The 22,383-nt window shown below is 44.3% G+C and overlaps 1 protein-coding gene across 2 annotated transcripts in view; it reads left to right on the top strand.

Annotated features, from left to right (window-relative positions):
* Positions 1-22,383, top strand: part of fam222a (family with sequence similarity 222 member A) — a 46,112-nt gene that overhangs the window by 5,630 nt on the left and 18,099 nt on the right. The window contains exons 1-2 of one of the 2 annotated variants that reach the window (XM_044026612.1): positions 1,060-1,078; positions 21,424-21,566. In XM_044026612.1, coding sequence (XP_043882547.1) covers positions 21,470-21,566 — 97 coding nt within the window. In that variant the 5' untranslated portion in view covers positions 1,060-1,078; positions 21,424-21,469. Of the gene's footprint in view, positions 1-1,059; positions 1,079-21,423; positions 21,567-22,383 lie in introns of those variants that run through there. The other variant, XM_044026611.1, reaches the window with a different exon arrangement.

The following is a 22,383-nucleotide window of genomic DNA, read 5'->3' as shown; positions in this document are numbered from 1 at the left end:
TGATCTCAAGAAGAGGAGGAGGAGAGGGAACGAGAGCCTGGCGACAGTGAGCAACATGGGAAAATCCTTAGCGTGTCCTCTTCAACCTCAGCCAGTTATAAAACGAAGGCCCTGGTTACTATCAGATCAGCCTCTGCTGTACTTCTCCAGCCACTGTAAAGTCTAGTCTGTGCTTTGATTTGTTTTGGACGCCCATACGTGCCGTTTGATTTGCTATTGTGCTTCACCATGTTTCACATTATCAGCTGAACTCTTTATTGCCACTGTTTTCCATGCCAGAAGCGAGGCTGTTTTTATCTCGTGCGGGCCTCTGATTAATCTCCCCCTCTATGCTGGTGCACTTTAATCTTGAATGGGAGATATCTGATTTTCCTCGGTTATTGAGGAAGATCAAACTTTAATGGAACAAGGAACTGCACATCATCCTAATCTCCATCTCCCCTGCATTTTGGTTGACTGTTCTCCCTCGGGCTTTGTAGCTTTCCGCAGAAGCAGGAAATACATCAGACAGATAAGATGTTTTCTCTTCATGCTTTGGTAATTTATTCCCTGTTGACAATGGCCACCACTTTACATCTGTGCTTTTTGATTACCTGGTTGAAGGAACAGCGGGTAAAAGCAGGGGGAGTTGATTGACACTTACAAATGGCTGTCCCGCATGACCTGAGCACGTGGAACTTTCCCAGAAGCTTTAATTGGGGTTTCTTCAAAGTTCAGCCTTATCACGGGAGTATGTGCTAACTCTATTTATTGACATGTGAGAGATGGGGCCATGTGTGACCCACGTCATCGGTCTATAACAGCCTGAGGAGAGATTTGCTATAGCTGCGCGGCTGTATCAAGGTTCAGTGCATTTGATTACACCACAGTCAATCCAGGAATTAGCTATTGACTCCTGTTTTCCTCCATTCAGCTCCTCCATATCACTGAGTGCACGTTACACTGACCAGCGTCTGCTACACGCCGTTGCAAATGGATGGAACACTTACGGTGGGCCACGCCTCCCACAGACGGTTTGCGACTTTAACAAAAAGGGACTATTACCTAATTCTAAGGCGGCTGCTGCTGTTGTTGTAAGGTAATGACATTTCCACCGACTGGAGAGAATAACGTTGTCTGGTCTCGATTGTAATTGCAGAGGCCACTTGGCCATTTTCCTGAGTTCAGCGTGAATGCGACACAATTTAATAAAACTCGGAGGATTTTTTTTTATTATTTATTGCCGCCGACTGGCAGCTGCATCAGGGAGAGTGAGCCCGAGACTCGCGCAGACGGAACTCATTAAATTTACTTGTTGATTGTTTTTAACCGCGCCAGAGAGCGTTTACAAGAGAGCCGGCACATAGGGAGATGTTTACGTGTTAGTGCGTGAGTGTCAGGTCAGCTGTGTTGTTAATATAAAGCCACCATTTCCCTTAATCTTGGAGGAAGAGTTGCCCTGGAATTTCCGTCATTTTCTACCCTCTTATTATTTGTGTTGAGAAAAGGTTGGAAATCTGTGGGATATTAGGGCCCGAGGCCAAAGAGCTTCTATGTGCCTGCCTTCACTCACATACAAAAACATAGGCATACTGACATGAGGACATGTACGGGCGCACACACACACACACACACACACACACACTCCCAGCCCTGTTTTATTACCTCCTGCCTGCTGCTGGAATTGCTTTCCTCCCTCGAGTGAGCCAGGCAAAGCCGGCTTTATTGTGTTAACCTATTTGTGTGTCAAGAGCGATTGCAGCGTTCTTTATCTCTGTTTGTATTTGGACGGGGAGACGGCAGAAAGAGAGGGAGAAAGAAGAGCAAGCGAGAGGGAGAGTGGCGAAGGAAAGGAGGGGAGGGGAGGTGGAGGGGCGCTCTGCACAGGAGCCAGGCGAGCCACCGGAGTTAGACGGATGGCCGGTCACTGTGCTCCAGTCTGGAGGATAATGACTGGTTGCTTAGCAATAACCCACCCCCACCTATTTCCAGACTTGCATCCAGAGTAATCACTTTTTTTTTTCCTCTAAAAGATTTTGTATGTAATTATAAGCCCACTGCCAGCTTTTGAAATCTGCCTAATGGGTCTTTTCATTTATTAAGCAGAGTGGGTAGAGGGTATGAGATTTTGGTGTGGGGGTGTAAACTCCTGGTTGTTGGAAGGTTACAGCACTATGCATGTGTGTGTGTGTGTGTGTGTGTGTGTGTTTGTGAGCATGTGCTTTGCGTTGAGCAGTCGGTGGGAGTCTGACCGGGATTACGATTAGGCCACAGCTATATTTCCTGCTCGATGGCTGCTGCTGTACAACCTTTGACCTCGGCCGGTGGTCAAGGATTGTACAAGAGTGCAGCAGTGCAGTGGTAACATTGTACTCAGACACTTGGCATCCACTGAACATTTTTATTTTCTGTGACCGGAGCCTTTGAGTGCTTGATTTTGTGAGCTCTTAGTTTTATTAACATTTTTATTGAGTTGAACAAATTGCTGACCTTTTGTGGCATAATGAATCACCCGTCTCGCTTAGGAAAAATGAACGTTTTGGCAGAAGTGACTGGCGTCAATCCAAGCTGTTTAACTCATGATTTGCTGCATGTTTATTCAGCAGGTGAAAACATTTAATACTACTGAGTGTTTACCAACATATAAATTCCTTTTTTCAACTGTTTGTTTTTCCTCAAATCTCAGCCCTGAGTTAGGGTGGTAATATATGGGTTTGCGTTTAATCACACGGTTTCTCCTCCCGGTGCCTATAATTTTAGGCAACTGTGTTTCTAAGTGGCAGAATAAAAGAATGATATCAGAACACGGCCCCACTTTTAACTGCCTTCCATCACCAGCGCATCGCTGATGTTGGCACAAGTCCACAGTGGTTTTAATGTTCAGCCAATTATTCTCTCTGCTTTGAAAAAAAAAAAAGAAACACAGCCCCCTCCTCTCTTATTTTACCAAGAGGTAAAATATTAACTTGAAATTCCCTGTGAAGTTCACATTAAACTTTTATTTGTTTTGCTGATTTTGAAAAAGTCATGGCCACTCACAGAGCTCACTGATCAAATAAAAGGCCTTGATTCCTGCCAGTAGTAATCCAGTTGGTATTACATTAAACTCTGGAGATTTGGAGTGACAAATTACAAAAAAAATCATAATAAAAAAATCTGTTTTGGTATTGAAGTGTCTTTAAATAATGCACTATATTTTATTTACCCATCCGTGCTCTCTCTCCATATCCTCTTTGATGCCGTCTTTCCTTATCCGGGCTCATGCACCACTGCTAAAAGTGACAGCTTTGCACGTCCTGGGAACTTCATACAGATAAACTAAACATACAGCATTAAACCCCCACACACACACACACACACCCCCACACTCTCATCTTCATGGCATGCTTCTGTGGCTGCATCTATAGGAACAGCTGTCCAGCTGTCACCGCAGTCAGCCAGTCAGCCGCTCTCCAAGGCAACATCTGCAGAGACTGAACGCACCGGGGCAGCCTGCCATCCTCCGCTCGTCCCCGAAGACGAGCGGAGCAGAGACGGAAGTGTGTCGGGCCTTTTGGCTGCACGTTATCACTGACCACATCAACCATATCGCTGGGCTCTGATTGAACGTTATCTGCTCCCGCGCCACATAAATAAGCTCAGCGAGGCACCGGGGCTGTTCCGCTTTGTCGCCGACTTAGAGCGATGTGTTACTGTAAGTGATTCTTATTATCACAAAAAAAACAAGAACACAAAGAGAGAGAGACCGGATGCAAAAAAAACACACATCATCGTATCCATTAATAGCCATCTGCCTCTGTATGGATGTGTGCCTGTGTGTAAACAAAATCCCAGCGAGCAAGGTGCAATGGCCTGGAACTGACGAGAACCCACTGGGAGAGTCTCTCCTTGATGTAGCCTCCCCCCTCCATCCCTCCCCACCATCTTTTCCTCCTGGCAGTGGAGTACAGTGAGGCAGAGCCATGCAGTGGGGAGATGAGCAGAGCTGCGGTCCCCTCCGTCAGCCACAAACTAGGATCAGAGAGATCGCATGGGACTCTCTCCTGGGATGAGCAAAAGGAAGAGGAGAGAAAGCAGCTGTTCATAAGGTTTTGTTTTTTTGTACTTTTCCACCACCTCACTGTTGTTGTTTTTTTTACTTTTGCAGTCTCTGCTCTGGGGCTGTCATTAGCTTCTGTCATGCCTTTTTTTTTTTAATCTTTGAGTGTGAGGGCTTTTGAGTGTTTAAATTTGCTCTTTAAACGTGTTATAATCATTCCTGTGGCTCTTCTGCGATGCTTTTAGGAACTATTAAAGGAGTTGATTTCTTCATCAGTCCTCCTAATAACTAAAGGGGCTTCTCAGGCATACTGTTCTGCTCCCCACAGACAGCTGCAGAGTCATACAGGCTCTGGGCAAAGTTTGATGGATCCTGTTTACTGGAGCCGAGAGAATGTCTGGGTATTTCAAATTAAGTGTCACTTAAAGCTTGTCTTTTAGTCAGCTCTCCGTTTTTTGTTCCCCCCATCTCCTGTGACAGCACTGTGCTGCCAATTGTAACAGGGTTTGAGAGGAAGACATTTGGTGATTACACATGCTGTCATGATTGAGGGGTTCAGCCAGCAAATCGAGGCAAATCCAAATTCCATATGGCTGCGGGGAAATCTCTCCGCCAACACTAAGTTACACTCAAGCAGCCTGTGTCCTGATGACAGGAAAGTCGCCCACTCAAAACTTATCGTTTTATCCTCACATTTACCCCATTGATGTTTTGTTGCTTTGATTGACAGCTGGACTTGAAAGCCATCGCTATCTCAGTGGCGCTGCAGCAGTGAGTAACCGTGACAATGGTCTCTCCTCTTTGCTCTGTGAGCGCACCCTCTCGTTTCTTCTTTGGAACGTCGTACCTTTCTTCCACTTTGCCGTTTTTATATAAAGGGCACAACAGGGAATGGGAATGATTGTTGTTCTACCTCCATGCCAGCAGTAAGGTAGTCAACGAGCTGGATCCATGTCTGCGTACAAGGGACGGCGACTCTGTTGTGTTACACGTCATGCCCCTCAGTTTGGAACGCGGGCGAGCGATGTGAAATCACACATGGGGGAAGGCTTTATGTGGGCTCGTTTAGTTCAGTGTAAATAAGCAAAGGTGGCATAACGAGGGTTTTTCTTAACAGCAAGATAGCAGGATCTTTTTTATAATGGGGGCCGCAGAAACCCCGCGGACTGCTTCTCTGCCAAGACAGGATCCTATTAATCTTTTAAATAAGGGCTGCAGCCCAGCAGTGTTGTTTGCAGAAAAGTAAGAGGGCTATGGGAGACCACACTGAACAGGGAACGGAGGGCAATTGGACCTGAATCCGTCTCATTGTTGCAGGAGAGCCTGAGCCTATGCAAAAACCAACATTAGAAATCTGCTGTGCTTTAGCTGTTGTGGAGATTACTCCTGCTTTCCACACAAACGTGACGTTAGAGCCCTTAAAATGTTTAAAAAACGTGAGGGCTGTGTTTAAGACATGGAAAAACGTTGGAAGCAATGACGCAGTGACCCATATTTACATCCTGATGGGTTCTCATGCGACACAACTTGACTATCAACTGTGAACCAAAAGCTTCATTAACGTTTGTGTACACAATAGTTAGTTGCGTTAGTGTGGATGTAGAATTACGTCCGATACGGAGCTGAAAGTGTTGTTTGGACGCAGGCTGTTTGATCTGAAAACACTGGTTTTTAGACGTAGCCTCAGTGCGTCCTCTTGCGCTGTGCCACACTCAAGGCGTATTCTGTGTTTTTTTGATTATTTTAAGAAGACACAAACATGAATAGAATAACTGTCCTTGCACAAATGTGTTTCTAACAACTCAGTAAAAATGGGCTTTTATCATGAAAAGGCTTTCTGATCTCTGATTTCATGGACTTGGCTTTTGCCTTTAATCGGATGTGATTTAGGAAGATATCCTAAGTGGTAAAAAGACTTCTTTTGAGTCTTTGTACTGTCTTGTCAAGTATTTGTTAATGTAGAATTGCTGCAATGCTCTTGACACCTTCTGTTTTGTAACGGATGCTTTTCTCTGTGAAAAATCTCCCCATAAACCAAACTTTTGAAGGGCGGGCGAACATGTGGCGGCAGTATCTGGCTTTTCATCGTCGTATAAAGATAAAGGTTAAGGGATTATTGCATACCTTCCCTTCTTCGAGTCTTTTTTCCGAACATTAAAACCAGCTCAGAATCATGACGCCACCTGACATCGGACGTCACGGCTGCTGGTTCATAGAAATTGAGACACTTTCTCGTAAAAGGGACCAGAACAATATAAGGCTTTTTCTTTAACACGGTTCTTTGTGGCACTTTTGTCCACATGACGCTGCTGGGACAAAATTGAGAGTCTGAGCAATATGAAAATGTCGATGGGAGACGTTCTCTTTGAAATGATGTGCTTTAATAACTACAAAGAATTGTCACTGAGTTTTGTAATAGTTTTCAATGTATCCACTTCAGTGTTATGAAAAAGAAATGTCCTTGGGGCCCCGCAATTGTTTTGCAGGTGTAAAGGTTTTCTTTGTGTATAATTTCAATGTGGTGCTTTTATTTATTTATTTATTTTTTAATCAGCAACAGCCTTGTGTTTGCTTTTTGTGCAGTTTGAGTGAGTTTCTGTAGAGGACGGTCGTGTTAAACATGTGTATCGTGAGCACAGGGAGGCCCTTTTGTACTTCATTGCTGGTTAAAGACAAAATTCTGCTGTCGTGGATTCGCACACTTCACCTGAGTGTGGCCTGCGACTCGCCGCGGGCCCCCTCAGTTCTCTCAGCGCCTGCAGTTTCAAAGTGCTCGCATAGCTCGACTGTGTCAAAGCATGTCCCGCCTCCCTGACCCCCTCCTCTGAGAGACAGCACTCTTGACCTGCTGCCCCATTGTTTCCAGCGGGGATGGATGGGGAGCCGCCCCTGACGGCGTGATCCTTCACTCAATGGCGGCTCCATCTGTTGACTGCGTGACTCTGGGTTACAAGCGGGGATTTTGCGCCGTCTGTGCGGGGTGTGAAAGGAGCCATCTTGAGGGGGGCGCTTCCTGAATAGGGTTTTCAAACTGCGGTAGCAGGGTGTTGCGATTGCCCCACACAACCCACCCTTCTCCCCTCCACCCGTCATCAGCCCAGCACAGCCGGCTGGGTTTGTGCAGGATGAGAGGCTTTCATTGTGCCTGTTCACAGGCCCCTAGGCAACAGGGTCACCTTGTCCCCAAACAAATGCTGCCCTTAGAGGGATTGTTGGCACTGTGGGTCTGTGTTTCCATCTGTGTGTGTTTGTATCTGTGTGTATGTGCATGCATGTGTGCGTGCGTATGAAGGGGGTGTGAGGATTGAAGTATAAGAATGCTTCATCAGGCAGAGGGCAGAGGCCTTGGCTGTGAGGACATTTATCTAACATCGCTGCCTTTCACATCAAGGCCTATTCAGTGCAATCACTCTGCATCGCGCTTTCAAAGGACACCGCGGAGAGCGAAACACAAATTTACAGGTCAAACTGATCACAGTGAGCATTTAGACCAACAAAGCTGCTGGTGTCATTTCTATTTGGCAAGAAAAGAGGCCGAGGGAAGAAGAAAAGACTCTTTTGACATTATCTGTGTTCCAGTCTCTTAAAATGGTGGCAGGGAGCTTTGGGTTTTTGAGGCTGGTCTGTTCTGTGGTTCGACCTCTTAAGTTGAAAGTATTTGTGAACTAAAATTGAATCTATGGCTGTTTTTAAACTTATGGTTCACCTTCAGTAATAAATGATGAAGCGTTCTTCTGTCTGCATGGCATCGTCACATAGGAATTTTCTCTTTGGTGATACTAAGCAGAATTCATTTCCTCATTCCACAGAATAATCTTTTTCTGGTCTTTCTCCTGAGTAAAATTCCAAACATCCCAATATTTCTTATGTTTAATCTCTAAAAAGCGGCTCGTCTCTCTCCCCAAGCGTGAACTTTCTTTTGACGGTATCAAATAGCCAGCTGCTGTTTGATTCAGGTCTTTTGTTTGGAGCTCATCATACTCTTCCCCAAACACCCTCATCCCATCATTTCCTGTTCCTTTCCTATATCACGGGGCCACAGTCACAGAGCCCGCTTCACTGCGGGGGCCCAAACCCATGAGCTGTGAAATGATGTCCCCAACTAAGCGGCCGTACACACGAAAACAAGTTCAGGAGAATCTGCTAAAGCTGTTTTTTTCTTCATATCGTATTGGCTTTATATCCACACTGAACTGGTGTTTTGGGAGCACTGAAGTGTTATTTTTTGAAAAACAGGTCCCAGTGTAGGAAAATCTGAAAATGCCATCCTTGCATTTTCATGTACACAACCAATAAGCTACGTTGGACTGTCGCTATCTTCGTCGTCTATAATAACTTTTCTTTCTTTCCTTAGTCGCCCTGGCTTCCTTCCTTCTGTCTCCGTGACGCTGTGACTGTATGCATAGTAATGTATACTTTTCGTGTGGATGGAGACATTTCGCGTTTATGGAAAACTTGGTGAAAAGATCTCATTGGCAAAGTTGGATAAGGCCGTACGCACTCGTTTTCATGTGTTATAAGCAAAGTAGCAGTGTTGCCTTCCTTGTGTCTTTTACACATATTATTTCTCCTCCACCTTTTTCTTCAGTGTGAAAAAAAAAACAAAAAAAAACAAGTGAGTGAGCAACAGTATCAGACAGAAAAGCAGGTGGGTTGGTGCAGGCGTGGCGCCCCCTCACCAGAGGCGACAGAGTTAAAGGAGGAGCGGGTGTTGAGTGGAATGACTGAAGGTAGAAAACTGCAGTGACAGCAGAATGAATAAATTGAAAAATTCTCTCATTGTAAATTGTCTATCGCTCATGACAAACGATCTGATAGGCGAGCCGCCCGGGTTCCCAACGCATCCGTCCCAATAGAGCTGTGAATAACTGGTCTATCTCCACACTGCTTAGCACTGGCCCCACACTTAATAATTCATACAGTGTGAAATATTTTCCCCCAGCACAGAAATGCCAAAGAGCCGCCGCCAGCAGGCGCGGGGGGGTGGTGGGTTTGGTGGTGAGGGGAGGGGGGGGGGTGTCCCTGCGGTGCTAATTTGGGGGATGGTGACGTGCATAGATTTCTAAGGGGGTTCTAGTTTACTGGAGATGCCTCAGACACATTTGCTCTCCTGTGCTGCTCTGCCTGAGCGGGAGACGCACAGTGAGGGAGAGTGCAGATGACATTTAACTCATGGCTGATCTGCCTGCAACTAGGAACACAGGCAGGGAAAAACATTTCCATTGAAGCTGACTGAACACAGTTATCAGCTGCCGTGGGGACAAAGGGAGGCTGTAAACCTGCTAAGTACTTTTTGCTGTTTTCCCGGGCGAGTGTTGTGACATCAGTGGCAGCAGGTGTGTGTGGACACCTGGTTCGTGTCTCCTGTTTCCATCAGGTGACTCCCTCCTGCCTCAGGGCTCCTTCAGGAGCACAGCAGTCAAAAGCAGCTCGCATGGTCCCTGACCTTATTGTCCCCTTCATTCAAAGAGCTGAGTTCATGTCCCCTAATTCTCCACAGTAATGGACACGAGGCTGTAATGGCCACTCTCGCTCTCTCTCTCACACACACACACACACACACACACGCAGACGTGTGCCTATCTGGGATAATGTACTTTTTGTGCCGCTATCATGTGCAGTTATGCCTTGCTTATTCCGCAGCTCAGTCCAGTACAAACTGGGTTTTTATGATTCGCATTCAGGCCCTGATACCAATTATGCAAACTATTAAAAATTTAAGAGGGACAGTCTTTTATAATTTAATCCTAAAGTAATAGATTCTATTAAAAATGCATGAGAGGAGCTTTATAGATGGAGCTAGAATTAGTGTCTATCAAAGACTCCAGTCAAGGATGCTGGGGGAATGGGCAGAGGGAGTGGTGGTATTGCCTCATTATTCAAATAGGATATGATTACCATAGAGCAGGAGTCCCTCAGAGCTGTGGCAGAGCTCGATGACCACTGTGATCACTAACAGGAGGAGTCCAGTCAGGGGAGAAAGGGAGAGATCTTCCTTTTTCGTGTGACTTGAAACCGGTTTTAGATTTCCCGTTTTAACTTTCTCAAATGGGATTCAAAGTGACATGTGATTTGTTGTGGTTTAAAGCATCCCGGCATTGCATTACTCCCTGTCCTCTTGGGTTTCTGCTCCCCGGTGTTTCACTTGAGATTGTTTAGTCTTGTCCTTGCTGAAAGCATGTAGAAGGTGTTCAAGCATGAAAACAGGAAGCCTGCAGTGTTGTAACTTAATGGCTTAGGCAGCGAGCGAGAAGCAGACCTCTTACTGGCCTCAGTGCTTCTTGGTTTACCCCATGGAGCTTCCTGAACAGGTGAAAAGCTGAGTAAAGAAGTCTGACTCTCTACAATATGTGGTCGTGGGTTTTTTTTGCAAACACAACATTTGCACTTAAGTAACTTGAAAACTCTTTAGTCATTTAGTTCCTTGCTTCATCCGACACAGGCAGAGGAGAGAGCAAAACTGTTTTTCTGCATCACAGGTTTGAAGTTTGAGTGCAGATAGCAGTTGGATTTCTCTCTGTTGTCTCCACTTCAATTCTCCTCAATAATTACAGATAGGTAACTGAAGTGATTCAGTTACCTAAACAGCTTCTGGGCAGGAAATGTGGTTGTTCATGTGCTGTAAGAGAGAGAGAGAGAGAAAATGCAGCTTATATGGATTTCAAGTTCTGCCTTGGAGGAAGTTTCCTTGCTTTTTTGGAGTTGTGGTTGCTTGTTTAATGGAATAAATCCAATGAGCTTAATCGATCACCATCGTGGATAGGTCAAGAGGAGAAGCTGTGGTGTTTGGAGTGCTTATCCCGTGGAGGAGTGCCAGAAATGTGACACCTCCTTATGAGGGGTGGTGGCATGAAGATTAGTGACGGACACGGTGGCCCAGGGGATGATTTACGTAGATCAGCTCTAAATACTCTGTGTATATCAGACAGGAAGAGGAGGGAGCGAGAGAGAGAGTAAGAGTAAAACCTTAAGCCGCCTTCCTCCAATCCCTAATTCAACAAAATAAGCATATTACTAGATTTAAACAAAAATGTTTAGAAAAAGGAAAGCGCGGGGTAACAGTCGGTGGTAAGAGGTGAACAAAAGTGTATTGATCTCAACCTTCAGCATTAGTCCACACACAAATTTAATGTCACTCGTGGTCGGTGAGTATTCAGTGAGTTTTATCCCCCCGTAGTCTAATCTAATCTGGAGTGGGTAGCTGTGGGTATAAACATCTGTGCTTGGAGTTGAAACGGGGCTTTCTTTCTGCCTAATCCTCTATCCAGGGATCACTCAGGAGGGTGAAGACAATTACCAGCCTGCTTTCTCATGCTAATGGAATCTCTAACTAGATCTTACAGAATGAGGAAAAAATAGATGGAGGACGCAGAGAAGCAGGGACAATGGTGCAGAAAGATGACCCAACTAAAATGGGTTTTTAGATTACCATTTAATTATTGATGGAGGCCCAGTTGAGGATTTGGAAAGCGTTTTCTGGAAAAGGCGATGGATTATCAAGTTATTTTGGCTTGTGTGTGTGTGTGCGTGTCTGCGTGCAGGTGTCACATGAGTAACTTGCTGAGACAGAACTGATGTCACTGACATATCAGCAGCTGTGTGCCTTTCACCTTTTTATCACCTGCCTACAGCAAGGTGTCTAGAATGGTTTTAAATTGCATTAATATGCAGGAATTTATAGATTGCCTCTCTTGGCATTTCTGCAGGGAGGGGAAGAGAGTATTACAGTCTCCATCTGCACTAATTACTGGGTCTTGGCAGTATTACCTGTCTCTTGTGAAGGACAAACCAAGGCATGGAGCAGTAACACACGGAGCAGAAGGAGCTCATCTGCTGGGGAGTCTTCACGAAGACGGATGTCTCCGGGGGCATTTTGCACTGATATGTTTGAAGTGCCAGGAGCCTCGACTAACATAAAATAATATCTGCTAGCAACATTGATAAACTAAATGATATTCGTCCAACAAGAGCTTAGGGAGAAAAATCTAACGGGCTATGCACCTGATTTCAGTGACGGTTGCATATCCACTCAAAGCGTTGCGTACATATACTGTATATCAGCATATATCTCGCACTAATCCCGGTGGAACCTCAAAAGTGGCTGTCTCCAGGGTGTCGGAAGATTTAAAGTCATGGCGGCTCGAAAATAAATCTTAACAGGTGTACACCCGCCGCGTTCTCCTTGAAGTGTAGTCCTGAAACCTGAAACAGAGCGCAAGTCTTTGTTCTACTAAATAAATCACAGGAGCACTGAGCAGGTATCAAAAATCCTTGGGAGGGAAGAGATAATCAGGCTCCACATATGCCGTTATCTCCATGATGACCTCGCTTCTTAATTCTCTCCTTGGCTGGACAAACTTGCTGATAACAGGAAGCTTTATCAGGTCGCCTTTGTCATGGAAAGCGTCTATTATTTTAAATCATTACGGCCTGCCCACTTTTCACTTTCACCAATCACTGAGTGACACCCGAGGCCTTGCCTGCTAACGCAAGAGATCAATGCGTTAACTCTGTGCACTTCAGGCAGCTCGCTCACTCACAGGTTGCCAGGTTTCTGCATCCAATCTGCATGCGGTAATCCCCGCGCTTGCTGTGGGTTTTCTCGGGTTCCTGTGTTTTGTCTGTCAGCCTGTCAGGAAGACTTCTCCAAATGCTGCTGCTCAAACATCTTGCCGGTGTCTGTGCCATCTGTGCTTTTAGCCAGCAGGTGATTACCAAGCGAAGCCTCACCTCCCACTATGTCCAACTGGATTCCCTGTGCTGGCACGGTGTAGGCCAGCTTCAAGAGCGAGCGGGATGACAACAGCTGGATAGCACACATTATGGAGTCAAAGGAAAGACTGCTGAGCCTCGGCGACGGAAACTGCAGCGAGGAGGAAAATATGCAGTGAAAAATGTCTGCTCCCTTCCCAGTTAGCTTAGCTTTGAGCTGCTGTGTCATTCCGTCTTTTCTAGTTCTTAATATCCAGCAGAGCAAAAATGGCTTTGTCTCACTTCAAATATATCAAATGAGATCAGTGTCAACATTTCGGCAGTGCACCGTTTGATTGCCTTGTGGGCTTCACGACACACTAATGTTATGCATGACTGACTATTGGATCCGTGACACCCTCCAGTGAAAGGCGGCAGAGTTGTCCTTTGGACCATGGGAATTGGGGTCACCTTAGGCCCTGCAGAGAGCCATGCTCGGAGTCAGGTTTCAGCAAGTGAGAAAAGAAATCACATTGTTTGAATTTAATTATATTCCATTGATTTATTGAACGCCCATTAATAAGCATACATTTTGAGGCAGGGCCATTTAGCGTGAAGGTTTTCTCTGCTCCACTCTTTCCCTTTTTTCCCCTCTCGCCTGCTCACTCCATTTCATCATAAATTGACATAAGCCTTCTCTTTGAAGTTCAGGAGCCAAGCTGAGGAATGACAGCACAACAAACAATGAACAAAACACAAAAAGACAATGAACACTGTTTGAATATTCAAGTGAGCCACCATAGGATGGGTAGGGGGGGGGAGAGCCCTTGTTTTATTGTTGTTGTGTTAAGCTATGAATGGACCTGTCTAGAACAATAAAGAATTGTGTCAGATTGGGATAAGACATTTTGCAATATCAACAATGCTTTAACAAATGGTGTGTAATAAGGTTTACTGAGGAAAATATAAATCCTAGCATGAAAACCAACAAAGCGCAGCTCATTTTTCACATTTGGCTGAAGTTAGTGTGGAGCGTTGGGTGATTTATGTTCTTAAGTCCTGCCTGGTGAGGCAGCATCTGCTGCAAAAATCTCACAAAGAATCAGTTTGATATTTATTTTTTATTTTTTTTCAGGGTGAAATTTCGTTTTTAACGCGGTTGTGTATCTATGATCAACATCTGTGATGAACTCCGCGGCTGCCCTTCACATCTGTTCAGCATGTCACAGCGTTCGCAGGGTTTCTGCGTGAAAGCGGTAATGGATGACAACTGACGCTACAACGGTGCAAAACAATACAACAAAGGTTGTGGCAATAAGAGGTGGAGAGGATGCGTTTCCCCTGTGGTTTGTCTGACAGTCTTCAGCCAAGCACTCATTGCTCAAAGTCAGTGGCTGCCATCAGCAGGAGCACAAAGACTGTGGTTGTACTGTGCTGAAAATGGGCATATTTAAGTGAGGGGACTCTGCAGCTTGGGGACACAAACATGATATGGGTTTTAGGCTGGTGATTAGTGCACACAATACACCAATTTTTCTGTCAGGGCTTCTGTAATTAGTTTGGTGTAATTCTCTTTTACATTCACTTGAATTTTGGTCATTTTAGGACTAATTATATTTTTCCCTGTTGAAAGATAAATATGTTTAATGTTGGTTTTAATTAAATGTGGTCATTCTTGTTTAAATAGCCCTGACAGATTGCTATTGTCAGACCAATTAAACAGCTCGGGATATTTTCCATCCCATCATCAACCCTGGCTCCGGCGGTGACCGATGGACAGATCACTGCTCACCATAGTTCCAAAGCCATGGTTGCTACTGGCTATTAGCACGGCTATCACTAAACTATAGGACAATGGCTTTATTGACCCAGTTATAAACGTCCACATTGTGTTCAGTCTAGAGATGCATTCACTGAACCTCGTAAATTTAATTTCTCATTCAAAAACACATGCAGTCCACTTATCAAGTATTCGATGCTGCTGCCACCTTGTGGTAATAGATGCAATTCTAATAAGGTCAACTTTATGTCATTGGAGAGGTAAGGAAATATCCTCTTTTTTTAAATCTATTGCAGATTTTCTTGGATTACCTCAACATTGAGTGACATTTATTCATTTCTGATGTTTTTTTTGTAGAAATGAGGGTGGGGCTTATCTGCGGATTAATCGGCTTTTATATGCTTTGACTTCTCATACGTCCATATAACACACATTTCCACCCAGTTCATATTACTCTTTATTTAAAGAACATTTGCAAAATACTTGTCTAGGTTTCAGTGGACTGACTCATGTCCAGGTTTAGCTGATGAGGCTTGAGCTTTGCTGTTGTCTCTGTGCACTACTCACTTTTATTGCAGGTGTAAAAAAGAGCAGCACACTGAGACTTCTGTAGCTGGGACCTCAGGAAAATTGGTCACTTTGGTTGCTTCCAAGGATTGCAGTGAGCAGCAAATTGTTTCCTGTTGTAGAGGAACAAGCCCACAACAATGTTTTCTGATATTTTTTTCTTTTTCATACCAGGGAGCAGAGTATGTCAGGAATCCAAGGTACTGAACAATGTGAGCTGTAATGTAGGAAACAAACCCAGACCCAGAGCTCGCTCCATCTTAAGATGCCATAAAACATTTGTGCTTGAGTTGTGTGTTTTGTACACTGTGTCGTATGTAAAATTATTATTGTTGAATCTTAAAATATGAACCTGTAAATGTCCACATATATTATCACGTGTCAACCACACGCAGGCTCGTATAAAACAAAACTCTCACGCTAATAATTTTCTGTGTTAAGTGACGGCCAACACCGGCTCGTCCACAATTCATCGTGAGAGTGCATCCTGTGTGATGGCTGAAAACATATGCTTTAATACAACATAATAGCCTCTATTATTCATAGGACCGTCGACATTTGTCACTTCCAGCGTTTGCAACACATCCATCCAATCTGCGTCTGGTTATAGGTTCAAACTCACAGCCTCAGTATAAATCTATATCTAAATTTCATATTTGCTGTGTGTTTTGAGTGTGGTTGCCACATAGCAATAATGCTTTTTGAGCCTAGTAGTTACTATTGATGAAACCTAGCCCTGCACAAAGATGCAGCAGTTGGCTGTGAAGTCAATTAGTCTTTATTGCTATTACGGGGTTGACATTAGTCTAGGCAGGCGTGTTTTGATTAGATATGACAGACGACTCGTTTCCATTGGACCGCCAGACATTCCTCACCCTTCATCCCATGGGTGAAGATATTGAAGCTGACTGGAATATGGAAAGCTAACAGCTGAGTGTTTTTTGCCAAGATGCCTTTCATCTGCACAGAAACCTCTTATAAATATGACTGCATACGGCGCACAAGGCTGCATATAAACCCCAATAACATCGTATATATAAGACTCAGCTGCCAATATGTTGCTCCGGCACTGTATATCATGGCAATAATGCCTAAACTGTAGGCTTTTACACACAATGGCCTTTTGTTGTGCAGGTTATTTATTGTGCTGGTGCGAGGTTGTGCCGAGCTGGTGGGTGAGTGCATCCAGGGGCTTGTATTGTTAGGGAATCAGTGGCTCTTGTTTGTGGAGCTGGGTGGGTTTATTAACAATGCCTTTTTTATGTCCCAGTGTGCGTGCCTGTCAGCAAACGTCCCCTCAGAATTTTTGTTTGTGTGTTGTTTTGTTAGTGTGTGTGTGAATCAGGGATGGCAAACATAACCCTTTCATTGTGTGTCATGTCCAAAGAGACCAGTCTTATATTGAGCGTTTGGGGGTGTGTGTGTGTGTGTGTGTGTGTGTTTTGAATATACAGTATGAGTGCAAATTATTTAGTGTGGGTGTGTTGAAAGTGCCGAGCCGAGGGGGTTTACAGCCAGTCCTTCCTAATGGAGCTTTTCACTCTCCCTCCATTCATGCGACGGTATGGTGACGGAAAAGGGGGAGCCGGGGATTAAGGGGGTAGAGGCAGTGCCTTGTTAAAGAAAAAGAAAGGGTTTGAGTGTGTCGATTGGATTAACTTGTTTGGGCTTATTAAGAGGGGAGACACAGCAGCTTGTTAAAAGCACTGCATGGGGTGTCCCACAGTGAGACAGTAGGGTCACCATTCAATTAGACTGTAGCCCCACCCCTGCTCATTGTCGAGGCAGTCTGCCAGGCTCCCGGTCCATGGCTGATCCTACACGGCGAGGAAGAGTTTCACTGGAGACAGATGGGCCACATCCACACTACTCCATTTTCATGCCTGCTGCCCGTACTATCCCAAAGATTTCCAGAGGTTTTTTCCAGGAAATGAAACCATAATGGGGTTAACACGAAACACTCGTCTGGTAATAACCCGAGTCGTTTCTGATGTAGCCTTAAACCTCCTCTGGATGAGGTAGAAAAGATTTATGACATTTATTTCACATCTTAGCAGGTTTTTTAAATGATGGCACTACTGCACGAGGGCAACGCTTGAGTGGAACTTGTTTATCTGGTAAAAAATTGCTGCAAAAATAGTTCAGGTGTAAGGGTTAGGCAACTAAAATACTTGATCACTAAGCAACTAAAGCACCCAGCCTACAGTTAATAAAAAGTCGAGCATCGTTTTCAGGCTGAGTAGTGAGGTTCACTCTTTTTTTACTTTTATTACTGTCAGAAATGCTACATTTGTGTCTCTCGACCCCAAATCCTCTTTCTCTCACAAAACCCAGTTAAAATTTAAATGAAATGGAAATGAAATTGGCATGATTTAGTTTGAACGCAGGAACTACCTGATGAATGAATGAGTCAAAATAACTTTAAATCTGACCGTCACGTGACTATTGTTGATATTGCCTGCGCTGCAAATGTACCGTGTTTCAAATATTCGGCTCTCTTTCGGCTCTACCACGTACATACAGTATAGCTCAAAACACACATGCACTCTGCTCATTCACCCTTGACCACCCTGTTACACTGCACACTTGGCAGGATGCTTATCTGAGCAGGCAGCTGTGGGCACGGGGAGCTTCTCTTCTGATCTCCCCTGAAGTTTAAGAACCTTTTAACTAAGAAACAGCCCTCTGCCAAGCCCACCGCCTCTTGATTCTGCCTTATTCCCTCATCTCATGGGACTGATCTCCCGCCCCCGTTGCAAACCCTGCAGCAGCATTTGCAGAAAGAACCGATAGCCATCCTGGCTTTTGAGATATCCCGCACTGGTGTAATAGGAGACCTGTGAGTGGATTTGATGAGTGAGTGGAGTGCAGGTGTTTTTTCTTCAAATGATTTTTTTCTACACGTGTATGTGTGTGTGTGTGTGTGTGTGTACTTGTATTTATATGTGAGGTCCAAAAAAAACCATACATTAATTTTAAGTGCTTTTTCAGGGTTAAGACCTGGTTTTATGGTTAGGTTTAGAATTGGGTTTTGGTGAGGATAATGCATTATGGTGTCCTTAATAAGGTGTGTGTGTGTGTGTGTCCTCACTCACATTCTGCAGCACCTTCTCGGGCATTGACCTGGGCTTGACGGGCTGTTTTAGGGCAGCTGGATGATGGGTCACAGGGTTTTGGTTTGGAGATAATTTCCTGCCATTGAGAGACATCTGCTAAGTAGAACAATAACCTAATAGGAGGCGATGAGGGGGAAAAGGGGGAACACGGCAAACAAGTCAAAGACTTGCTCCCTCTGCCTCGCTCTTAAAGGCAATAATAGGAGAAAATTGGTTCCTGAAATTGAATTGAAAAAAGCAGGTCTCTCTCAGTGAAGTATAATGCCTCAGAATACATTTGGTGAGCAGCAAATGGATAAAAATGGAGGGTAGTTACACGATTGTCTTTCATTTCAAAGATGGGGGAAACTGCAGAGGTATGCCCGCTTAAGACTAGCTTTTAGTCTCAATCTGCACCATGTGTCCCTTTTCTCTCTTTCAACCACTATCTTTTAACAAATGGGCCGTGAGGATGGACTTGTTGTGAAATTAGTATCCTCGCAGAGAGGACACAGAGAAAGGATTATGTGAATAGCCAGTAATGAGCTCAAAGTGCCAGTGTGTTTGGGCCAGGCCTGCCTGTGTGTGAGAGGAAATGGCACCGCGAGCGACCTTTTTCGCTCGAGCACCTGGTGAGAAATAGAGTGGCCTCTCTCTTCCATCTGCAATGTGAGTGTATGTATGTGTGCGTTTGTGTGGATAAGGGAGAGCTAACAAAAAACTGGCTATTAACTGCGAAGTCTTAGTCTGGAATTTGTATTTACTTTATTTTTAGTAGGTTTTTTGACTATTTATTATCAACAGTTTTTTCAAATCATCAGGTTTGTGTTAAAGGTGTTGTTTTGTGCCGTGCCTGACAGGTTTTTTTTTTTTTCTTTTTTAAAAATACATGTTGGGATTTGAGTGTTAAGTGTTTTGTACAAGCCTCAGGGTCTGAGGTCACATTTAATGTCTTGGGAAAAAATGCTTTATTAAACAGTTTTTTTTTATGTATAAAAGAAGAAATTCTTTGTTGGAATGATGCATTTTTCTGAAATGCTTGCTTCAAATCTTCAACTGCTCAGACAAGAAAAAAAATCATTTAACCTTAATTACAGGCAGCAAGATGGTTTATTATGCTTTCTTTTTTTCATTTTTAAATCCGTGTTTTTTTAATCAGCTTTTACTTTATCTGTGTGTGTGTGTGTGTGTGTTGGGGTGGATGGAAGCATATTTGTGAAACAGTAAATTAAAAACATGCACAGGCTCTCTGGTCTTATGAAAATGTTCACAAATGCACCTGTGACATGAAAAGTGAGTTTGGATTTACAGGATGTGAAGATGGATGGATGGATGGATGGATGGATAATGGATGGATAGATAGATAGATAGATAGATAGATAGATAGATAGATAGATAGATGATGGATAGATAGACAGATCGATAGATAGATAGATCGATAGATAGATAGATAGATAGATAGATAGACAGAAAAAATCAACTATAAAACATAAATAAGGTGCAGTAGAATATGACACTAAATATAATATATCAAATAAAAATCTTTTCTGAAACTGACTTTTAAGTCATGTCATCATAGTTCAACATCAAGTTTCCACCTTGGTAAATCCTACAAGAACATTTATCTCATTTGCAAAGGTTGTTGTTTTGATGTTTTACCACTCATGATCTATATTGTTGCTTCAGTCTCTCAATGAGTTAAGAACAGGACCCGGTGCGTCATGCACTGACATTAATTTATGTTGTAATCATTGTAATTGCTTTCTTTCATATTAAAATGATAATCTATAAAGCTAAGTAATGGACTGATGGCAGGTGGCTAAATGTTCATTTAGTGATTCACTGAGAAAATAAATAACAGGGGACAAGCCTGTGACAGGCGCGTTAGAAATCATTTTTCAATAATCTGCCACGCATCGTGGCAGGAGACGCTGGCGCTGACGGCATAGATGAAATATTCGCTTCTGTTCTTTGTTTTAATATGGGAGGAGGCCCAGATGGAAGTAATAGTGTTTTTCCATCGATGCATTTCTTGGACAAGAGGCTCAGACACATAAGAGTCCAGATTAGAGTTGCTTTGAGGTGTGGGAGGGCTGCTCCGCTCTATTATCTTACTGTACAGTGTAACACGGTAAGAGCACATGTTCCAGGAAACCAAACGGCAGCCCCTAAGTGAACTATGGACGAGTGAATCTTGATCCTTATCATATAAAAGCACTTTATGGTCTGGACCTAAATGGTTTTGCTTTGGCTTTTCTCATTTGGCACATAATCCAAGTAGAAGACTTTGTAATCAGTCATCATTGTGCTGTGTGACATTGGTATCTTGCTGATGAATGATACCCTGCAAGCTCCTCGATTGCTGAAGGTTCATATATATATATATATATATATATATATATATATATATATATATATATATATATATATATATATATATATATATATAGATATATATATATACATATATATATATAATTTCTTCTTTTTTTGAGAGGAAACTAGCAGCAACTGCCTCCCTTTTCCTGAGTGAAGGTGGAAAAGGGGGAGTGTAGAGCTAGAGATTTATGGCCTGGAGGGAGATTGATTAGTGCCGTCACTAGTCCTGATGTACGGTTGGCAGTCTCCCCCTCCCGAACCATCGTGTTTGCTCTTGCACACACACAACATTCACACACAACCATACAGTTCGGCACACAGCTACACATACATCCAGACACCGCTCAGTCCCCCAGGCCTTTCCTGACAGTCCCCCAGAGCTGTTGCATGTTAAGTTGGAGTAGACAGACTGCTGTTTTCTCAGCATTACCATTTTTTTTTCTGTCCATAGATAATGCCATCAATCACCACATACACACTGCCCTGGAAGGAATGTGCCAAAGTGTTGCTACTCTGTGTGTGTGTGTGTGTGTGTCTGTGTGTTTGTTCTGGGGGCCGTTTCATAGACAGGAGATGTGGTTGAATGGCTGTGTGGCTGTGCTGTTTGAGGCTGCAGAGTGACTGGCCTGGACTGTGCTCTGAACCCGTGTCAACTGTGCGGCTCCGGTGCAGGTGTGCGTTTATCATTCAGCACACAGAGCTGAGAGGCAGGCAGCTGTAGGCATACTTTCCCAATTAAATCCTGGGTGAGAAACCTTGCCCATCTAGCCCAGAGCCAGCTCCTGCCGGCTTACCAGACACAGCCATGGAGCTTTGACCTTGAGTCATTCTGCCTCGCTCACTGAACGCTCATATCTTTCTCTTTTTCTTGCTCTTTTTTTCCCCTGATCTAGGTTGGCCTTAGAACTCCCCCGGCTGTCGTACTGTGCCCACCTCGCCATGCTGGCCTGTCTGCAGAGGAGGCAAAACCCTCCACCCCAGCACCCGGTGTGTGTCAGCAAGACCCTGGAGCCTCCACAAGCCCTTGGACGGAAATGTAAGTCGACAAAGTGACACGTAGCGATGGAGTTCAGCCTTGCTCACAGTGAAGAAACCAGAGGGGCTTGTGTTTGTCGTTTGTGTTTTATCTACTGGTCATGGTGAATGATGGAAACGGGTCGTTAACCCTGACTGTGAATAAGTAAAGGAAAACTGACTCTCTGGTTTCCGTTTGCCTCCGTGTTGCTTTTCGACTCTGAGGGATTCTAAACAGCTTCATTCGCTCTGCACTTAGACCTTGTATTGCAGTGCTGTTTGGCTACTCATTGAGAGGAGGGCTGTTTAGCTGAGCTGATTGTGCAGTTGTGGCAAACTGGGCTCGGCAGACAGTGCTTAACGTGCCTCGCTGGCCCTGCGTGACCCTGAGGGTCTGTAAACATTTACAGTGTCTGGCCCTGACTGTGCCGGCCGCCTGTAAAGCATGACAGCTGCTCTGTTTGCTCCCCGAGCACCACCCTCTCTGTCCACTCACAAAATGGTGTAAAGGGACATGAGATGAGCGAAGGTTGAAAGCGTTCACAGAGCTGACAGAACTAGTTCGTACCAGTTTGGGATTAGAGTGAGTTGCTGCGGTCAGGAATATGGATAGGGAAGCGTTTCAACACGGCGACCTCCAGTTTTTCTGGCACGAGAAAGAAACGTCGGTCCCCCTGACCCGAATGCTCATCAAGTCTTTGTTTACATGGAAAACATCCAGTTTAACTCAAGTGAATTAAATAGTCTGTTGGATGGAGAGCAAGGGGGAGCACTAACCCATCAGTTTATACCTCAGCTTATAGAGAAGCTTACTGGGAATAGCACTGTACTTCTTCATC

This window comes from Solea senegalensis, linkage group LG5, assembly GCF_019176455.1.
Source record: "Solea senegalensis isolate Sse05_10M linkage group LG5, IFAPA_SoseM_1, whole genome shotgun sequence".
Classification (NCBI taxonomy): Eukaryota; Metazoa; Chordata; class Actinopteri; order Pleuronectiformes; family Soleidae; genus Solea; species Solea senegalensis.
The sequence above is the reverse complement of the archived record's forward strand: the minus strand, read 5'-3'. Positions and strand labels throughout refer to the sequence as shown.